Below are 17,624 nucleotides of genomic sequence, written 5' to 3' on the forward strand. Positions count from 1 at the left end.
GCCTGTGTTCAGTTAACAAATAAAGATCTAGATAGTGGATAATCCAGCCACTTGGTACGACATCACCCTCATATCTCTCCAAATCAGGGAAATGGGATGATGCAGACCCCTGACACTGTGCCTTGACGGTGCTGGGTCAAACCTGAGCAGGTGAGACACCAGCATGGCTGTCCACACCCACAACCAGTCCCCGCCATATTTTCCCGCCAGCCATGCTACACTGATGGCTGCCAGTAATGTGAGAAAAAGCCACAGGAGGGAGAGGGGCTGTAACCTGATGTGAAATGTGTAGCGGTGGGCCCAGAGAGGCCATCAAACAGCCATGGACAAGCAGCTGTGGATGTGGAGTCAAAGACAAGGGGAGGAAGTTTACATCAGACTGGTGCTCACATTGGTAGTGATACAGCTCTGATCCCCATTTGAGGAGGTTGGCATTATTCTCCAGCCACAAAGGGACTGGTCAATGTTTGAAACCCAGAGAGGGGATGAAAAGAACCAGCTACAGGAGAGACACAGTGGCAGGTGATGGTGCCAAGGGCCCTGCGAGATACGGTTCTCTTGGAAGTGCACAGATCTGCAGGATCAGGTCACTTTGGTGTCAGCAAGACACTCTGTGCATCCAACAGGGGATTTAGTGTGGCAAAGTCAAAGATGAGGATGATATTTTGAAGTCAGAGAGTTGGTCTGATTGCATAACACCCAGAGGGCAGGTGTCCAAAGCTGGACAGCAAATGGGTCTGACCTTGCAGGATCCTGGAGAAACTGGGTGAGGTCTTGTACTGGATCCAGTCAAAGTCATCCTACATGGAGACAGGCATTCCACATGGACAAGGTAGAGGGACTCTGGACACTGCCCCGGCTGTGAAGCCTGTCAGTCATTTCAGCTACCTATGACAGTGATCTGAGTGAGATGAATGTGGAGGTCACACTGTAAAACAGGCAGCTTTGTTTTTTGGCATTGGCTACAGCCCACAGTGTTCAGTTAACAAATAAAACCAAATATTGTCGAGCACTGGTCCCTACAGCTACTGCTGTAGGGGCCAGTGCGCGTGGCTTGCCCCGTGGCCCTAATAATAAAAAGTGACCAGTGCACAGAGACAACCACTCTGTATTTTTAGATAAAAACCTTCTAATTGAAGCCAGTGAACCAGACAGAGGCTTCAGCTCTGAGGGGCTGTGGGGCTTGAGCAGCTCAATAGTTTTGACTGCACCCTGAGTTACAAATAGCCTAAAAATAACTAGAAATTAGATCAGATGATGTTGTAGCCTGATATGCATGAAATCAGATATCTGACTGTCCATCATAAATTAAAACCAATTACATGATGCCGAGTTGCATGTACAGTCCTGTGGGAGACGTTTCCTCCATACAGCAGTTCCAAAAGAGCATACAGTTAAATATCACAACACGTTAATACTGTCATACTAAAATATAACTAAAGTGCAATGCACACTGATGTGAAGAGAAGAGGGAAAGCTATGCGCAGCGTTCTTATTCTATTGATTGGTAAACAATAATGCACAGCTGAGTTGGCCTTATGCACGATGTCATGAACAGTTGTTAACACTGTGGCTGAATGAATGAAACAGACACAGATACTCCTCATGTTTTTGTTGCCTCGCTTTGGATTTAAAATAATAAGCATAGATATGAATTGGATCGGATGATATTTTAGCCTCATACATTGTGGCCATTATAAATTACTTGTCTCCAACAAGCCAGCCTGGACTTGATAGAGCAGTAACTGAGCATATATTAAGAGGTAATATTCATGTGTCAGTGTCTCTTTGTCCACTTGACAATCAGCCTCAAATTTAAACCACATTCTGACATCAGCACAAGGATGACCAAGGTAAAAAAAAAAAATAATAACACACTAGAGTACTGTCAGTGCTGCATCCCCTCCAAGAACTAATCAGGGCTTTGACTGCTGATCTGCTGATGGTCCTTAACCTTTATTGCAACTGCACATTATTTAACAACAGCATTCCAAGTTTCCAGCCCATCATTGGCTTATGATCCAGACAGCCACAGGAAGAAGAAGTCACATTAACCTGAGTTGTAAAATAAAAATCTCATTGGAGATAAGTGGGTTGACATCGTCCTGTAAACAGCACACAGCATTTCAGCAGTTTGTTACAGGCTCCTTTTTCCATTTCTACACTTAAGTCTTAAAGATTTTTAATTTCACTCTTAGTAAACGGTACATTATCATTTGTTTAATATTGCTGTGGTGGGAAAGTGTCAGGTGTGTGATTTGTGTAGGTCTGAGTGACAACTACATCATTTAAAGTCACAGTCCAGTCTGCTCCCTGTGAGAGCTGCTGATGATGATGAAAAGATGTTTGCTGGAGTAGACACAGATACTTTTTAAGGGAATTGTTTCCTCCAGATAGCTGAACCAGAGAACATTGGAAAATATCAAAACACAAGTTAATCACTGTAAATACTCAAAGTCAGAGCACACAGCTGGGCCAAAGAGACTAAAACAGCTGTATACTATACATCATACTGTCACGCTGCACCAAGCTCTGCTTTTACATACAAGGTGATTTGGTTTTATATGCAGACTGATGCATGTGGACCGAGCTGTCAGTGTCTTGGTTGCAGTTTGCCTGTGGAAGAACAGATGATAAAGTTTGTGGGTTGGGATCAGGTATGGACTGTAGAAACTGCACATGCAAACTTATATTAGTGTATTATAATACACAGAGTCTAGACTTTTACCAACAGTAAAATAAATGTCCTGACAGATTTGATAGAGCTCAGGGTTCAACCTGACGGCGGCTACTTCATTCAAAAGGATCTGATTGGATAAACTTGGGGTCTGTGTGTTATAGGTTATTTGTTTAATGTGCAGAAAAGTAGAGAATGTCATTTACTATTAAACATAGTGCCTATATTTTCAGCCTGACTGGAAAACTAATGATCAGAAATAATTAATGTTACCACTGTTGCGCCAACGTCCATAAACACGCCCATACCTAATTTGGAAACCTTCATATCAATCGTATGAGCTTCAGGTGATTGTCATTGCACCATGTGATGAAGCTCTCTATGAGTCCAGAAAAATAGTCTCTAAGTGAAGACACCATGTTTCTCACTGAGAATTATTCACTGGAATCATACATGTCAGAACTTCCATTTCACAAAAAAAATACACTAAATACCTTTTATTAAATTCCTTCAAAGTCTTCATTACATATATTACATTAGCCTGGACAGACATGGATGTAAACTGCATCTAGACTGGTTGGTGTTGGCAAACAACCATGAGGCAGTAATTTTAGTGTTTAATAGAGTCCAGTATCTTCTTTCCCTATCACAGATCCTAAAAGACTGTTGAAACCTGAAGGATTCAGCGGTGTTGGTAATTATGGTGGTGAGGAAGGGGTCTCCCAGAAGGTCAGCTGTTCAACATCCTGACTGTCATCATGTCAGAGGATATTGACTGAGGGGTGCCCCCATGTTCAGTCATTGGTGTATGTGCAGAATAGCAGTGGTGAGATCACGCATCCCTTGAGTGTGTCATTGCTATTCAGGTGTTGAGTGTAAGTTTGTCCAGCCTCACCTGTTGCTTCCTGTCTGTCAGAAACTTGGTGACTCACAGATGGTTAAATTTTGCTTGAATTTCAAGAAGAGGAGTTCTGAGATGATGGTGCTAAATACTGCACTGCACATCACATTTGTGATTTGGGGGGCCTCTTGGAGACTGTGAGCCCCTAATCAGTAATACCACTATCTGGTTGAATGTGTTTGTGGTATCACACTATCACACAAATCTTAACTTTCATTTTTCTTGTTTTCAGACTTTAAAGGCCAGGTCAGTCCTTTTCTGCATCTTTCAACCACATCAAATTGTCTTCATCAATGCATGGTGAAGCAAGCTCCACTAACTGGTGAAGAATCTAAGTGCTTGACAGCTTTGCACATAATAAAGCAAACTCCATGAAGACTATGAGATGCCAGATGAGAGTTTCAGCCTGTGTATGAAATGACCAGTTTTCTGTACCACCAATTTAGTCATGTCAGCGGGCATGAAGCCAGCAAGGGTTCTTATACTTGTTGCTGCACTGGTGACTTCTACCAGTTGGTCGGGGTCCCTGCACAGAGGGGGATGGTGCTGATTATCATGAACCTCCTACGCCTTGTGCCCTCCTGGTGAAGCTCATTGCTGAAAGGTGAATAGAAATGATGGTGATAGCATGTGTCATGGACGTAGCGTGTGTATGTCTGCAGAGTTAAAAGTAGCTGCAAGATACAGAAAATTAAGAGCAAAAACTTGGAAATTTGGTTCAATTAGAAACTGACTGAGCACTGAAATCAATCAAAACTTCTCAGATGTGACTTAATGTGGTTTGTACTGTGGTTGTATTATAATTCTAACAGTTTCAATCCAGAATATTGGTATTATCCTTCAAAAACACACAATCAGTGAATTGGTACTTCCATACTTTGTGGAATAGATGCCGTTTATTACAGGTTAACACTCACGTTGAATTGAAGTATGCAGTTCATATAGTATAATTGAATTGCAGTAGGCAGTTCCCAACATTGACACAATAAAGCAGTAAAATGTGCCAACCAGTAAAACGCAGATCAATGTATTGCTCAGCTTCATACTTACCAGGAATTCTTTTGATAAATCTCATTTAATCCTAGGAAGCAGCAGGGCAGACACATAATGAAGGCGCAAGCTCTAAGACATTGCCTGTAGCTGCACTGGTCAAAGGGACAAAACCCAGGAGCATCTCTCTGGCTGGCATCAGCACACTTGAAGAGAAATACAGGGGCAGGAGCAGTGAGGTGAGAACTGGTCCATGTAAAGAAGTGAGTGGCAATGAAAGAGCACCCTGCAGAGCCACAAATTAGAGTTGACATGTCCCATCTGGACCAGCTTGATTAAAATCCCTCTAAACTGAGCCTTCAGTGCCACTGAAAGGCAGCCGCCCCAAGCAACTTTCAAAAGGTGATTCATTCTTTTCTTCCCATTGGGGTTTTACTGTGTGTGTGTGTGTGTGTGTGTGTGTGTGTGTGTGTGTGTGTGTGTGTCATGTGAAGGGCACTATGAGTGTGATGTGTGGAAGGGCAGATGAGGGATGTAACCATGGCAAACTGGATTCCTACAGATGTAACATTGTATGACTCATTCTTATGGCATCTTAACAACATTTAAAAAGTCCTCACAACCTGTGCGGACATTTTAACATGTATATGTGTCTGTGTCCGCTTGTCAGAGATGTACACAAAGTGATCTTGTGTCTCACTACAGCGAGACCCACATGGTTTATTCCCTCACTGCTGCATTCATCCTACTGTTCTACAGATGTACTTGACATTTGCCGGCTAACAATAGCTGCCTGAAGTTGACAGTGTGAAGTACAGATGACAATTGTACATGAATGTGTTCAAACGCCTCTCACGCTGAAAGCGACCAGCAGTGCTGCTGGTGCTCCTGAGTACTTGATGGCCAAACACAACCACTTCACTTTTCATCGCTTCACTTTAACAAAAGCCATGGCTTGTGGGTGGTTTTTGGGGTATTTGGGGGACGCTATTAAATTGTAGCTAAATCATTTGCAAAAAGTGTGGAGAGTTAACTCGGGCAGCTTGACTTCATCAAGCTCTGTGGATGATGAAGCAAACTCAAGCTGTTGCTGAAGACAGTGAGTTGCAGTTACAAGCTAATGGGGTACACTTTAGTACAGTCTTTAATTCACCCAATTTTAGTAAATGTAGCAGCAACATAACACACAGGTGGTTTTCTACTCATGAGTATTGGGCGAAGTAAAGGGATTGTTTTGAGCGGGAGTAAGTTTTACCTTTGTTTTCTGCCACTGGGTTATTTACTTAAATTAAAATATGGTATGGTTGCCAAAGTATATGTCATAATATAATGATTTGTATGTCACATGCACATCATTACAACCAACATTACATAAATATAACTAAAACAGAATGTGGTCATTTGCTTATCGTTTTTGACAAATACTCAATTGAAGAGTACAATTGAAAGAGACAATATAATATATTGTCTCTTTCAAACATTAAATATTATTTTATATTTGACCTCATCAGCTTCATTAAGTTTTGTAAATATCTGCTCATTCTGAATTTGATGCAGCAACATGTTTCAAATAAGCCAGGAAAGGAGCAACTAAAGACTGGGAAAGTTGTGGAATGCTCCAAAAACACCTGTTTGGAACATTCCACAGGTAAACAGGTTCATTGGCAACAGGTGATAGTATCATAATTGGGTATTGTAGAAAGGATATTACTATATGGGCTCAGGAACACTTCATATTGTTGTGGGAAAACAGTTTGTTTTCAAATGATTGCATTTTGTGTTTACTGACATTTTTGGAATCAGTTGTATATTGAAGGGGTTTTAGATGCTTTTGAGCGATCTGACAAGCAATTAATTTGAAGCATACTGAGGCCCTTAGCCTGGCCCCTCACCTGGGACCAATTTGCCTTGAGACGTAGCTCCTACTGTAAAGCCACAGGGACACACAACCCCCTCCATCACAATTAAGTGGTAAATAAAGACAAGATAATTGGTGCAGCAGTGTTGGTGTTGTACTGGATTGTCGTGTTGAGGAGGTTCTCAATTTACCTGATGGTTTACGTTCCAACCCCCACTTATGGTCTTGAGCTTTAGATACTGACTGAAAGAATGAGAATGCAGATTCATGTAGCAGAGCTTCTTTCACCTACAAATAGGGTAAGGAGTTCAGTCATTCAGGTGGAGCTCAAAGCAGAACTGCTCCTCCTTTGCATGACCTGATTAGGATGCTCCTAGGTGCCCCATCTCTGAAGGGTTTCCACAAACATCCAACTGGGATGAGATATACCTAGAGCACACTGAAGCAATTATATATCCCATCTAGACTGGCTATGCCTCAGGATCCAAAGGAAGAGCTGAAGATGTGGCTGGTTACAGGGATGCCTGGGATACCTTACTCAGTCTGATTCCACCCACACCCACATGAGTGATGAAAAATGGATGGAGGGATGAATGAATTTAAATGTGCAATGAGATTTAGAAATGTAATTTGACTTCCATTGTTCTCTGTACTGACTTTTACACTCTCACTATCTACAACCTGTGCAATGGGTGTTGGAGTTTTATCCTAAACTACACATAAGCATTTCCTACAAGGCTGCATTCCACACTTTCTACCAATTCTTTACCCTATGTTTGTGGGCCCTGGTTAGGGTGAGGGTGTGCCACTCCTAATGAGGTCCTCTGCCTGGAAAGCTCAACTCAAAAAAAGGCAAGTGAGGACAAACCTGATTCCTCTGTCTTGTCCATTCACAGTCCTTTTTTTCCCTATAATCTGAAGTTAGGACTATAGGCTGAAGTTTCCACAGCAGGGCCATGGTCACTGGGCTCATCTTTGTGCAACCTCCCATCTTATACAATAGAAACATGTTTATTTGTTTCTAACAGACAGTTAATAAAGTGAAAGTTGAGTCTTCCACACTGAGAAAAAGAAGTTACTTGACACCTGTGCTGTGCCACAAATTTAACATTAGTGTCTCGAGTGAAGCCTGTTTCCTCCTTATCCGAGACAGATATCAATATTCCTCTCACACCAGCCACCCACCCACAAGTGAGCATCCATTATCTAGATGGAACCCAGGGGACCAACTCCATCAGAAGGTCACAGCATTGTTCATGCGACCAAACTCTCAGCATATAAAGTGATTTAGCCACAAGGAAAAGAGAGTTTGGGTCAGAAACCAAACTTGATCCTAGGCGATTTTCCAGAAGTACAACCAGAAACTTTCTGAAATTCACCAACATTTCTGAACTAGTAAACGCAGGACTTTGTCAGAGTTTCCTTTGGTCTGGACCAAATGAACCAATAGGTTATTTTCATCAGGTAGGGTCCTGTTGTATTCCCCTGAGTTCTGGATCTGTGTGTCTACATGTGTAATACCCAAGCGGATTCAGACTCAGTTCTACTGTGGCGCATCATAATGACAGAGCAGAGTGTGAGCTGTGAAGTAAAAATTACATCTATTGCTGCTCTGTTTGACTGCGGCTGCTCTTTAATTGGTGGAGCATCATGCTGCTGCCAGTGTTGGTGTTTTCTCCCCGGTTGGTTTTGTTGTGGTTAACTGCATTTTGGATTGGGTCTAATCCAATCTGACCTGTTCAGGTCTGAATGTTTTGAGTGTCTGACAACATTATGGGAAGGATCCCTACAGAGACAGACCTTCACATTTAAGAGAAAGGTCATTTTTATCACTCTCACCAAAGCCACCAGACTCCATTTACAGAAACAGTGATTTTATCATTGTAAAACACATTTCATTCAAAGTCAAAAGAAGCTGAATGTAACTCACCAAAACGTTGTAAGTTTGTCTTTCACTGTTCCAACAATCATCAACTCTAATTTGGTTGAAACAAACTCTTCATTACATGTGAAAATATCAGTAGAGGAGTGAGAGAGAGAGCCGAGAAGAAAAGTGTGTAGAGCCAGAATATTTTCACATCTAACTCAGTGAATGAAGAGTTTATTTCTACAAAAGTCACTTAGAACAAAAACACAACAAAAACCAGGGAAAATAGGGTCCAGGTTGAAACATATTCCAGTTACCCTTTGAAGAACACATTTTGGCAATAATTGCATTAACAATAACAACATGGGAACAATGTGGTGACTTTTCCATTAACACATTTGTTGGCACAGACTTTGTGGGGACCGTGATTGTAAATTTGGGGCAATCTGCCCACTTAATTCAGATATTTCTGAACAAGAGGGATTTAAAATCAGAGGTCACGGGAAAAATAATGAATCAGCCTTTGCAGATCATTAAATTTCATGCCAATCTGGCCAGTATTTCTCAAGCCCTCTGCACCAAAGACGGACTGACAGATCAAACATTTCCATCCTCAGGGTCCATCAGCAGAGGTACAAATTTGATCAGCACAGCACTGTAAACCATATATAGTCTCACCTTGTGGTCCTAAATCAGGTCACATCTGGAATGTATTTGATATTTGTTTTCCTTGGGATGTAATTCAATCAATCATCTCGGGAATTAAATGACGCTGAGATTGAGCCTTTTTGTTGGGGCTGTATCAGTGGCCCCTCGTGCCCGCTGGACCCCTGAGTTTGAACCACAGGAGTAAATCACATCACTAGTTGTTTTAATCAGTCCTGCCACCAGCAGGATACTGATTATACATCATGTTGGAACAGAGAATGTGTGCTCAGCAAGCCTTTAAAATATATGACAAAGATGTTCTGGGCTTTGTGTTTTCAGCGAGCAATAAATCCAACTAAATTCAATAACTCTTCCTTGTAAAGATAAACCGCAGCCTTACGCATACATATATTTAAGAAAGGTTATTGGTCTCCCTGTGAGGTGTTTTGTGCTGAAATTTAAATGGATCAGCCGCAACAGCACAATGTATTACCCTTATGGTCGGTACAAGCGTCAGCGCACTGACCTGCATGAATACACATGAGATTCAGTGAGGCTCCTCTATACACATAAATATTATTCCAGGTCCTTTAATTTGAGGGCTCATCCAAGTCCTCTTGACAGCATAAATGGTAAAAAATGATTGTTTTTGGCTTCTTGTCAGCCAAAAATAACAAGGCTCTTTTGACTACTACTGCTTGACTACAAGTAACTATTAATCTGAATATTTGGTATGACTGGGGCTGCCATGATGCTCCAAATTAACAACAAATGAGAGATGGTAAGAGTTACACTGCTGGCATGGGATGTCTCAATGATTTTACAGGCATCAGCACTGTTTTGTCAAAAATTAAATATTATGCAGAAACAAACAGATCAGTAAACATTAAATGGGCTTAGCCTGTGACAGCAGTTATAATGTCTCCTGCAGCTCTGAGGAGGGCTTCGTGACAAAATAACCCTGGTGATGTCATCACTTGGGATGACAATATTTGTAACGCTAAGAGTTACGAATAGGTGGTGTGGAGTTTGAAAGAAGAGGGCACTTACCAGGATGGTCTAACTAAAGCTGCTATTGAACGGTTTTATGGGACCAACAGGGTCCAGTGTTTCAGGAGCTTGACAGTTAGTTTTGTATACACTGGACAGAGAGAATACCACATACTCTGGATCACACTTTCACATGAATTGCTCCGTTTAATGTTCATGTAATTTCCTACAGAAGATGTACATTAGTCATACTTGGGTATGTTATCTAAGATAAAAACCACATTCAGTGTAGCTGCTGCTACAAGCACCGCCAACCATTCACCACAAGCACCTCTTGTGTTCACACGAATAACAGCCGCCCCCTCTCACAAGTAAAGGCATTGACAAACAATGCTGTCCTGCCACCAGATTTGAAAGTGCTCATTTGGATCATTTTTGGGAGGTGATGACGAACAACCTGTTTTGTCGTTTGGGTTGCAGGACTTGTTGCAAGTCTTTTTATACAGCAGGTCCTGCGTATCTACAGAGGAAGGAGCTCTTGCGTCAGCTCTAATCTGTCGCTGCCATCAGGTTCTCATGGAATAAATAACTGCACCAGCTCCCGTTGTGAAATATCTGGTGAACATTTATACCCACAGAGAAAGTGAACATGAAGTTGCTCCATTTAACTTATCACCACATCTTTCATTTGGACAGAATGAAAACACGATGGTCTACTCTGTGAGTTTGTTTCTATCAAGTCTCATAGAAGTGGTAAGAGTACCTTCATTATAGTACATCAGTAAATTATTACCACATTAATTGTCAGACAGTGTAATTACAGTAAAATGAATTTCCTCCCTCATTTGGCAGTGTCTCATATAAAGTTATACACAAAGCAAGTATTGCAGTCACACCAAAATCCAGAAATGAGTTTGTCTCCTTTCCGTGGAAGATCAAAAGATCCTTGTGCTAATTTTCTGTTTGCGATAGTTAATATTTTAACAGCTCTTCTTTTTCAGCATCGTCTAGGCTATTTTAATTGAAAAATAAATTGAATGTTTGGCAGGATCCCTGTTTATCCGAAGAGATTTTCCGATTCACATCAATCATGTATTGGGAGTGTGTGGCTTTGACTCAGCCATCTCTTACAACAAATGATCTGTTTTGGATTCATTCCATGCACAAAATCAAATTATGCTCTAATATATTCATGCATCTCAGAGTCCCATTTGCTGTTGGATGCCTTATCAAAGTTAGAGGAGTGTCCACAGTGACCAACTACGCAATCCAGCTGATCATATTACCTACGCAGTGGTATAGACTGCAAAAGCCTCTTGGTCTCTCTGGACTGATGTCCTATTTGTCCACGTCTCCCCACATAATCTGCATATCTGCTTATCACTGTGCCCCAAATTCAATGGCGCCCTGCTCTTTTCACCTCCCACATCTTTCTCAATCCTCCTCCTCTGTGGTAACTCCCTCCCATGGCTCCAACAGCTCGATCACCTCTCTCCCTCTCTGTCCAGCTCTCTCTCCTCACCTCCTCCTTCCGTCTGTTAATTGGATGAGCTGTCACAGTTGTGAGGATGATTAAATTCCAGTTGGGAGTGGCTCTGTGACCATGGAGCCCCCCCTGGCAGAGATCAGTACTGACTATTACTGTAAACCTCACCTGCACAGGAAGTTCAATGGACTTCTTCACTTTATATTCCACAACCAGGCATGAAGAGAATTTATAAAAAAAAAAAAAAAAAAAAAAAAAAGAAAGAAAAAGAAAAAAAAAAAGAAAAAATCTAATCATGGTGGTTTGAACTCGATGCTCAGAAATAATAATAATAACCAAATACAGAATATCAAGGTCAAATAGAGCCAGTTAATGCAGAGCATCCTTCAGACATACTCCTGGTATTGTACCTTGGATAACATTTGCATTTGGCAATAGCACATGAGTAAATAAAATGAACTTATTGTTAATGGATTAAAGGCACTTGAGCTCATCAAGCACTGGAGGTGTGTGAACAGTGAACTTGGTCCTCCTGTATTCATCCTGAACATTCTACTCTTTAAAACGGAGCTTTTCTGATGGAAATCAGTGGCACCCTGGGGTCACGCGCCCTTGTCCTCCTCATTCAGGCTTTGATATGAGAGCTCTGTAGGCAGTATTATCTCGGAGCTGTGGGATATATTACTCTGTAACTAAGCATATGAGGGTGTGAGGTGTCATCAAAGTCAATATGAAAGCGATACAATGTATATGATTGGAAAAAATATATATATGCAGATTGACAGATTTAAAGCTACGTAAAAGCAAGTGCGTCATCACAGACTTACGCGACCGCTACGTTATTTTGTGCCAACAGGCTTTCCGCTTCACATACAGATCATAAGTGCTTTTAAGATGACAGTAGAACTAAACAAGACACTTGATGAATCACTGATTTTCAGCAAAATAGGCCCATTATATAGAGGACAAAATGCTCATAAAATACGACTTTTACTTTGCTGTAAAATATGAGCTTAAATTAAGTGTTAAGCAAGAAAAAAAAAACGTCCATATAACATGGAGCTCCGTCTTGTTTTTCATTCGTACAGAAACTGTTACAGGTAAAGAAGAAAAGCTTACGGCCTGTTCACCATGAGGTTAACTATGGGATGCGCCATTATCTTATTACTGTATGGTGTCACCATGCATTTCTGAATATTTATCAAATCACATTTAGACGTAGATCCGTGACGCACATCACTGGCAGGTGACTGGTAGGCTAACTCTAACTAAATTGTTACACCACTGTGCTCGTGACTGAGCGCGAGTAATCACACTACAGTAATGGCGTTACTAAGCATCACTGGCCAGGCTGCTATATAGGAGCGCGTGCAAGGCTCGCCGGTCAGGAGGAGGACGCACGAGACTGAAGCATTTGCTGCAGAGACGAGGCGCGCGGAGAGTTTTGGACACAGTGGCAGGAGCCCGTCTCAGCGCTTTGACGCACGCGCGCACTATGGACTACTGTTGAGCTCGAGGGAAGAAGCAGATTGCGTACAGTAGGGAACGACTGCTGTTCGTACCTCAAACCTTTCTAATTTTGTTTTTTGTTTTTAAGTTGATTAGCGACGGTCATTTTAATACCACAGTAAGTCTAACTGAAACTAACTGCGTCGAGAAACAGGTTTGGCATCATGAAGTTACTTCTTTTACCTGTTTTAATGGCTTTTTTCGCCGTCACCCAAGTTTTTTGCGAGGAAAACGACCCAAAAGAAGAGGCTGACTACTGGACGAGCACTAATCAAATCCAGGTAGTCTACAGCAGGGGTTTACTTATAATCTCAACGTAGTCATCCATAAATGATATTTATTACTTGATACTGTGTTCTAGTCGAAAGCAAAACGGTAGGAATTAATACGTATTTCTTCTGAAAGTTGTATAAACCTGTAGCTACTACTGCAAGCGCAGGTTTATGAGACGTTTAACTCAAATATGAAAGCGCAAATGTAAGTTAGTGAGTTAAAAGTGGAAACATGTTTACTGTGAGTTTGCTCAGATGAGGTTATACCGAGCATCAAATGATACAGTTGGCCATTTTCTATCAAAAGCTGCCTACATCTAAAAACTGCTGCACCTTTCTTTAAATAAAGTTGAGCAATGATGATGATGATGATGATGATGATGATATGCATATATATGCATGTATGTAAGTGTTAGACAGAGAGATTTATATCAGCTGGTAGGAAATCATTCATTATTTAATTGCTCTCTGCATTTACCACAATTTGAACTGAATATGATTAATGAGTAGACTATGAAGTCATTAGACTGAAGACAAGAGCATTAAAATGCACAGTGTCAGATTTTGTCTCTAGGATGAACTGACCACAGAAGTCCACCCTGCAGGTGAATTGGTGTCAGTTCAGACCTTCTAGGCTGCTTTCCCTAAATCTTGAGCAAACCCAGCAGTGTGACATAACGTCATCTGCTCTCAGTGTGGTTTCATTCATTTCCCCAAAGGAAAACGGACAAATGATTCAGAGAACACAGGACAGCATTCATCAAATGCAAATTCAATAATCAGCTATGTTATTATTAATTAATTACAATCAACAAAATATTTGTTCATTTATATTAGAAGCAGATGAAACAATCCTCGTAAAGAAAATAAGCTTTTGGGACTCAGTAACATGAGGATGGAGAGAGGCTGTTGCAGAGCTCAGAGCCGTCAGCCAATAGCAAATTAAATAAACCCTTAAGTGCTCGGCATAGTAGGAGATGAAGCCCAAACCATCTGCATTGACATGAAACGCACGTCCTGTGTTTGACATTGCGAGCTGGAGATGTTCCAGTAGCCTGAACGGTAGGCCGGGGCCATTCTGCAGATGGATGAGTCTACAGTAAATCATTACAGCTTAGTGTGCAAGACATTAGTGGCCCCCAGGTCCACATCTCGGTCAGATTAATGCATACAGTAGAAATATGTCTGAGATGGAAATAGAAACACTTAATGAAAGTTCAAAATCCAAGCCTTCCATGGATTATTACTCAGTGTATCTTATGTGTGGGTGGGAGCATGGTGGGTGTATGGGGGGGGGGTTGGGGTGGGGAGGGTGTCATACAATACACATATACTGCAAATAATAGACAAAAAATGTCACAGTTTGTTACAGTTTGGTGACTTAAATTGAATCATATCTAACTCTGACCGGATCAAATACCTTTTCACTTTGCAGATTTTGTTTCTTTTTCCCCAAAATGTTGAACCCTATTTATAAAGACACAACATTTTGGCACATGACATTAGGTACAGGGACTATACAATGGTATTTATTGCCAGCCAGGGTCTACACACTCCCTTTTGGCGTGTCTGTGAACATTCATTGACATTTCCCCCCACAGGATGGCTGGCTTTCCAACAACCCGTTCAGAGAAATCCTCCTGAGGATGACAAGAAAGCCGCGGCCGCATCAGTTCATCGGCCTGATGGGGAAACGCTCCATGGGTGAGAGCTCATTCTCAAAACAATGCAGGTTTCGTTTCCCTCTCTGGACCTGTTTTTAAACATTGTCCTCTCTTCACACAGCAAATGCACAGATCACCCACAAAAGTAAGTATTGTATCTCATCCACCAGTTATTTAATTCTCCTCAAAAGTGAGGAGATCCCCCCTAAATCCTGATCCTAAATAACCATTTATTATACGTGAGTCTCATCACTCCAGTCACACCTCCTCTTTCAACACTGGCCAGTAAAAAACACGTCTCTTCATATTTAATGATTTAAGAAAATTCTCCTGTGCAAGACCTCTGCCAGCATTTTAGAAATACTGTGTCTATACTTGAGTCCCCTCAAGTCCCCCCACCCCCCACCCACGCACACACACACACTTTTTTTGTTGTTGGCCTTAAAGTCATTATTCCTGAGGTTTAAAAATTCCAAATCAGCCTAAAAATACCCTCCAGCCTCCATCCAGCTAACTATTATATACTGAAACTGTACCATCATATTTGGATTTTTATTGCCTCATTCATGTGAAGAGCTGTACTGATCAAAATCAGATGAGCTTGTGGGTTTTCTGTATAATTTGCATATCACAATATTATTAAACTGGCATTAATGGCACTGAAAAAAAAAGGCATGGAGCCAGCATGGTGAGCCATTTGATTTCAGATGCTCAGTTCCAAAAAGACAGAATAGTGTGAGCACAATGGGAACAAGCAAATCCTTTCATTTTGTGGCCGCAATATTACTAATTGAGTTCAATGTGTTATTTACATCAGCGGTTAAGAGAGAGTGGCAAATTGGTGGGAGCACACTATTTCACAGGCTTTAATTAATTGACAGCCACAGATGATTTTGTCACTGTTTTTGCTTTTCTTTTGAACACTGGACCACATTAATTTGTAAGTGAGGAAGGTGGTCCAGAGAGGAGAGGGAAAGCGATAAGAAGTGCAGAGCAAAAAGGAATGAGGAGGAGGGGATTTTCCTTTTTCTCTGTCAGGGGTTTTTTGTCTAAATTAGTCACCCACTCAGTGATGCAACACAGTGCAGCATAAGTAAGTATACATCTAATTTATTCCTCTTATGCAGGCATGACTACAAGTCACTCATCATTATGGGGAGGGAGCATGCTGGGATCAATGTCCCAAGGACATCTGAGAGTTAAATTGGATTGTTTACGCTTGTGATGGATAAAGGGAGTTATGCATTTCACCCTTCACTTATAACGAGGATGCCTTCAGCCCGCACGCTCCAACACAATTTTCTTACACAGAGGTTCAATCAGTCAAGGGACAAAAACAGCGAGACAAGGCAAGACAATATTTAGTCATTCCTCCAGAAGGTTCAACATTCAGTTCTGAGTGATGAGGTCATATTTTATTTATTTACCATTAATTCTCATCAGTCTAATGCAAATATTGATGTTTGTAATGTAAGATATTCCCTGAGGGCTCTCTATAGTGTTATGACACTCAATCCAATACCACCACCACCCCCCCATGATCATATTACGGTCCATTACTGTGATTGACAGGGACCCCAGACAGTCTGTGATGCAACTGTCTGTCGCATTTACACGACTGCAAACCTGACAGGAGTTCAGTTTGGGTGTGAACAGACGTGGTCTGGATTCATAAAACTGAAGTTAAAGCAAACAGAACCGCAGCTACCACCGAAGACACCAAGGTCACCACATAATTCCAAAAAAGTACCAAGAAAAAGAAAAATCAATCAATAAAACCAAACAGAAATGATCAGAAATCTTTTCTCTGAGGGGAACGAGGATCATTTGAACTTTTGACCTCAGTATTTCTAGAATTCTGAGCACGGCACTGGTCGCTAAACGGTACTGATGCTCAGTGGATAGATGAGCTGGTCTAAGAGGAGATTCAAACCCACATCTTTTCTTTGAAGGGCATAAAGTCAACTCATTCGTTGGACTTATGGGGAAAAGGAGCCAAGAGGAGCCAGGTGAGTTCAATTCAAGAAAAGCCACACCTTGTAATTCTTACTTTATCCATAAAAGTAACAAAAGGACTAAATGTGTGCTAAAGCTAACAGACCCTCTCCCTCTGCAGACTCCTATGAGTGGAACACAATACAGACGTACAACAAGCGCCGCTAATCAGCCATCTCTTCTCCAGCCTGCCTCTCATCTAGCCATTCCTCATCCGCGGGAGGGGGTTCTTGATGTTGGTTTTGTTTTCTCCAAACTGTGTGTAGCTGTTAGTCGAATAAAATGATTCTGTTTCCACATTGTAGTGATGTAGCAGTGCTGTGCCTGTGCCAGTTTCATTTGTCCCGGCAGAAGGTAGATCAGGGGAGGGGAAATGGTGTCATCATCAATGTTAGCGTTTTCTGTGAGCGTTTCCAACCATCTGCCATGCTACAAAGACTAAATGTTGTTGTGGACCATCAAAGCAAGGCTATACCCGAGGGTATGCTGAAAATTGCACTGCCAAAGTCACTGTATAGTGCCTCATAACTGTTTAATTGCAACTGATTGTTCTATAAATAACATACTGGGACAGGTTCTCATTTTAGATTTCAAGTGAATTTAGATGAGCTGTCATGTCCTCCACCTGACAGGATACATGTGTGTTATAGTGGTTTATCAAATATTAAAATTATTTTCTTTACTGGTTCAACTTCACCTTGCAAGTTGTGAATTCCTTGTGATGTGTCAGTGAAAAGAATTCCCAGTGTTCAGAGTGTCTTAAAAGG

The 17,624-nt window shown here is 41.4% G+C and overlaps 1 protein-coding gene across 2 annotated transcripts; it reads left to right on the top strand.

The window, feature by feature from the left end:
- The first annotated feature begins 12,631 nt into the window (after nucleotides 1-12,631).
- Nucleotides 12,632-17,548, top strand: tac1 (tachykinin precursor 1). Of its 2 annotated transcripts, XM_076754436.1 has the most exons (5): nucleotides 12,632-13,207; nucleotides 14,800-14,902; nucleotides 14,984-15,007; nucleotides 16,815-16,871; nucleotides 16,979-17,548. In XM_076754436.1, exons 1-5 carry the CDS (start codon nucleotides 13,091-13,093, stop codon nucleotides 17,023-17,025), a joined length of 348 nt encoding a protein of 115 aa, XP_076610551.1. In that variant the 5' UTR covers nucleotides 12,632-13,090; the 3' UTR covers nucleotides 17,026-17,548. The 2 variants fall into 2 exon arrangements, with proteins under 2 accessions (XP_076610551.1, XP_076610552.1); XM_076754437.1 differs by lacking the exon at nucleotides 14,984-15,007 and having other exon boundaries at nucleotides 12,803-13,207.
- Nucleotides 17,549-17,624: the final 76 nt, after the last annotated feature.

This window comes from Chaetodon auriga, chromosome 17 (genome assembly GCF_051107435.1).
Source record: "Chaetodon auriga isolate fChaAug3 chromosome 17, fChaAug3.hap1, whole genome shotgun sequence".
Classification (NCBI taxonomy): domain Eukaryota; kingdom Metazoa; phylum Chordata; class Actinopteri; order Chaetodontiformes; family Chaetodontidae; genus Chaetodon; species Chaetodon auriga.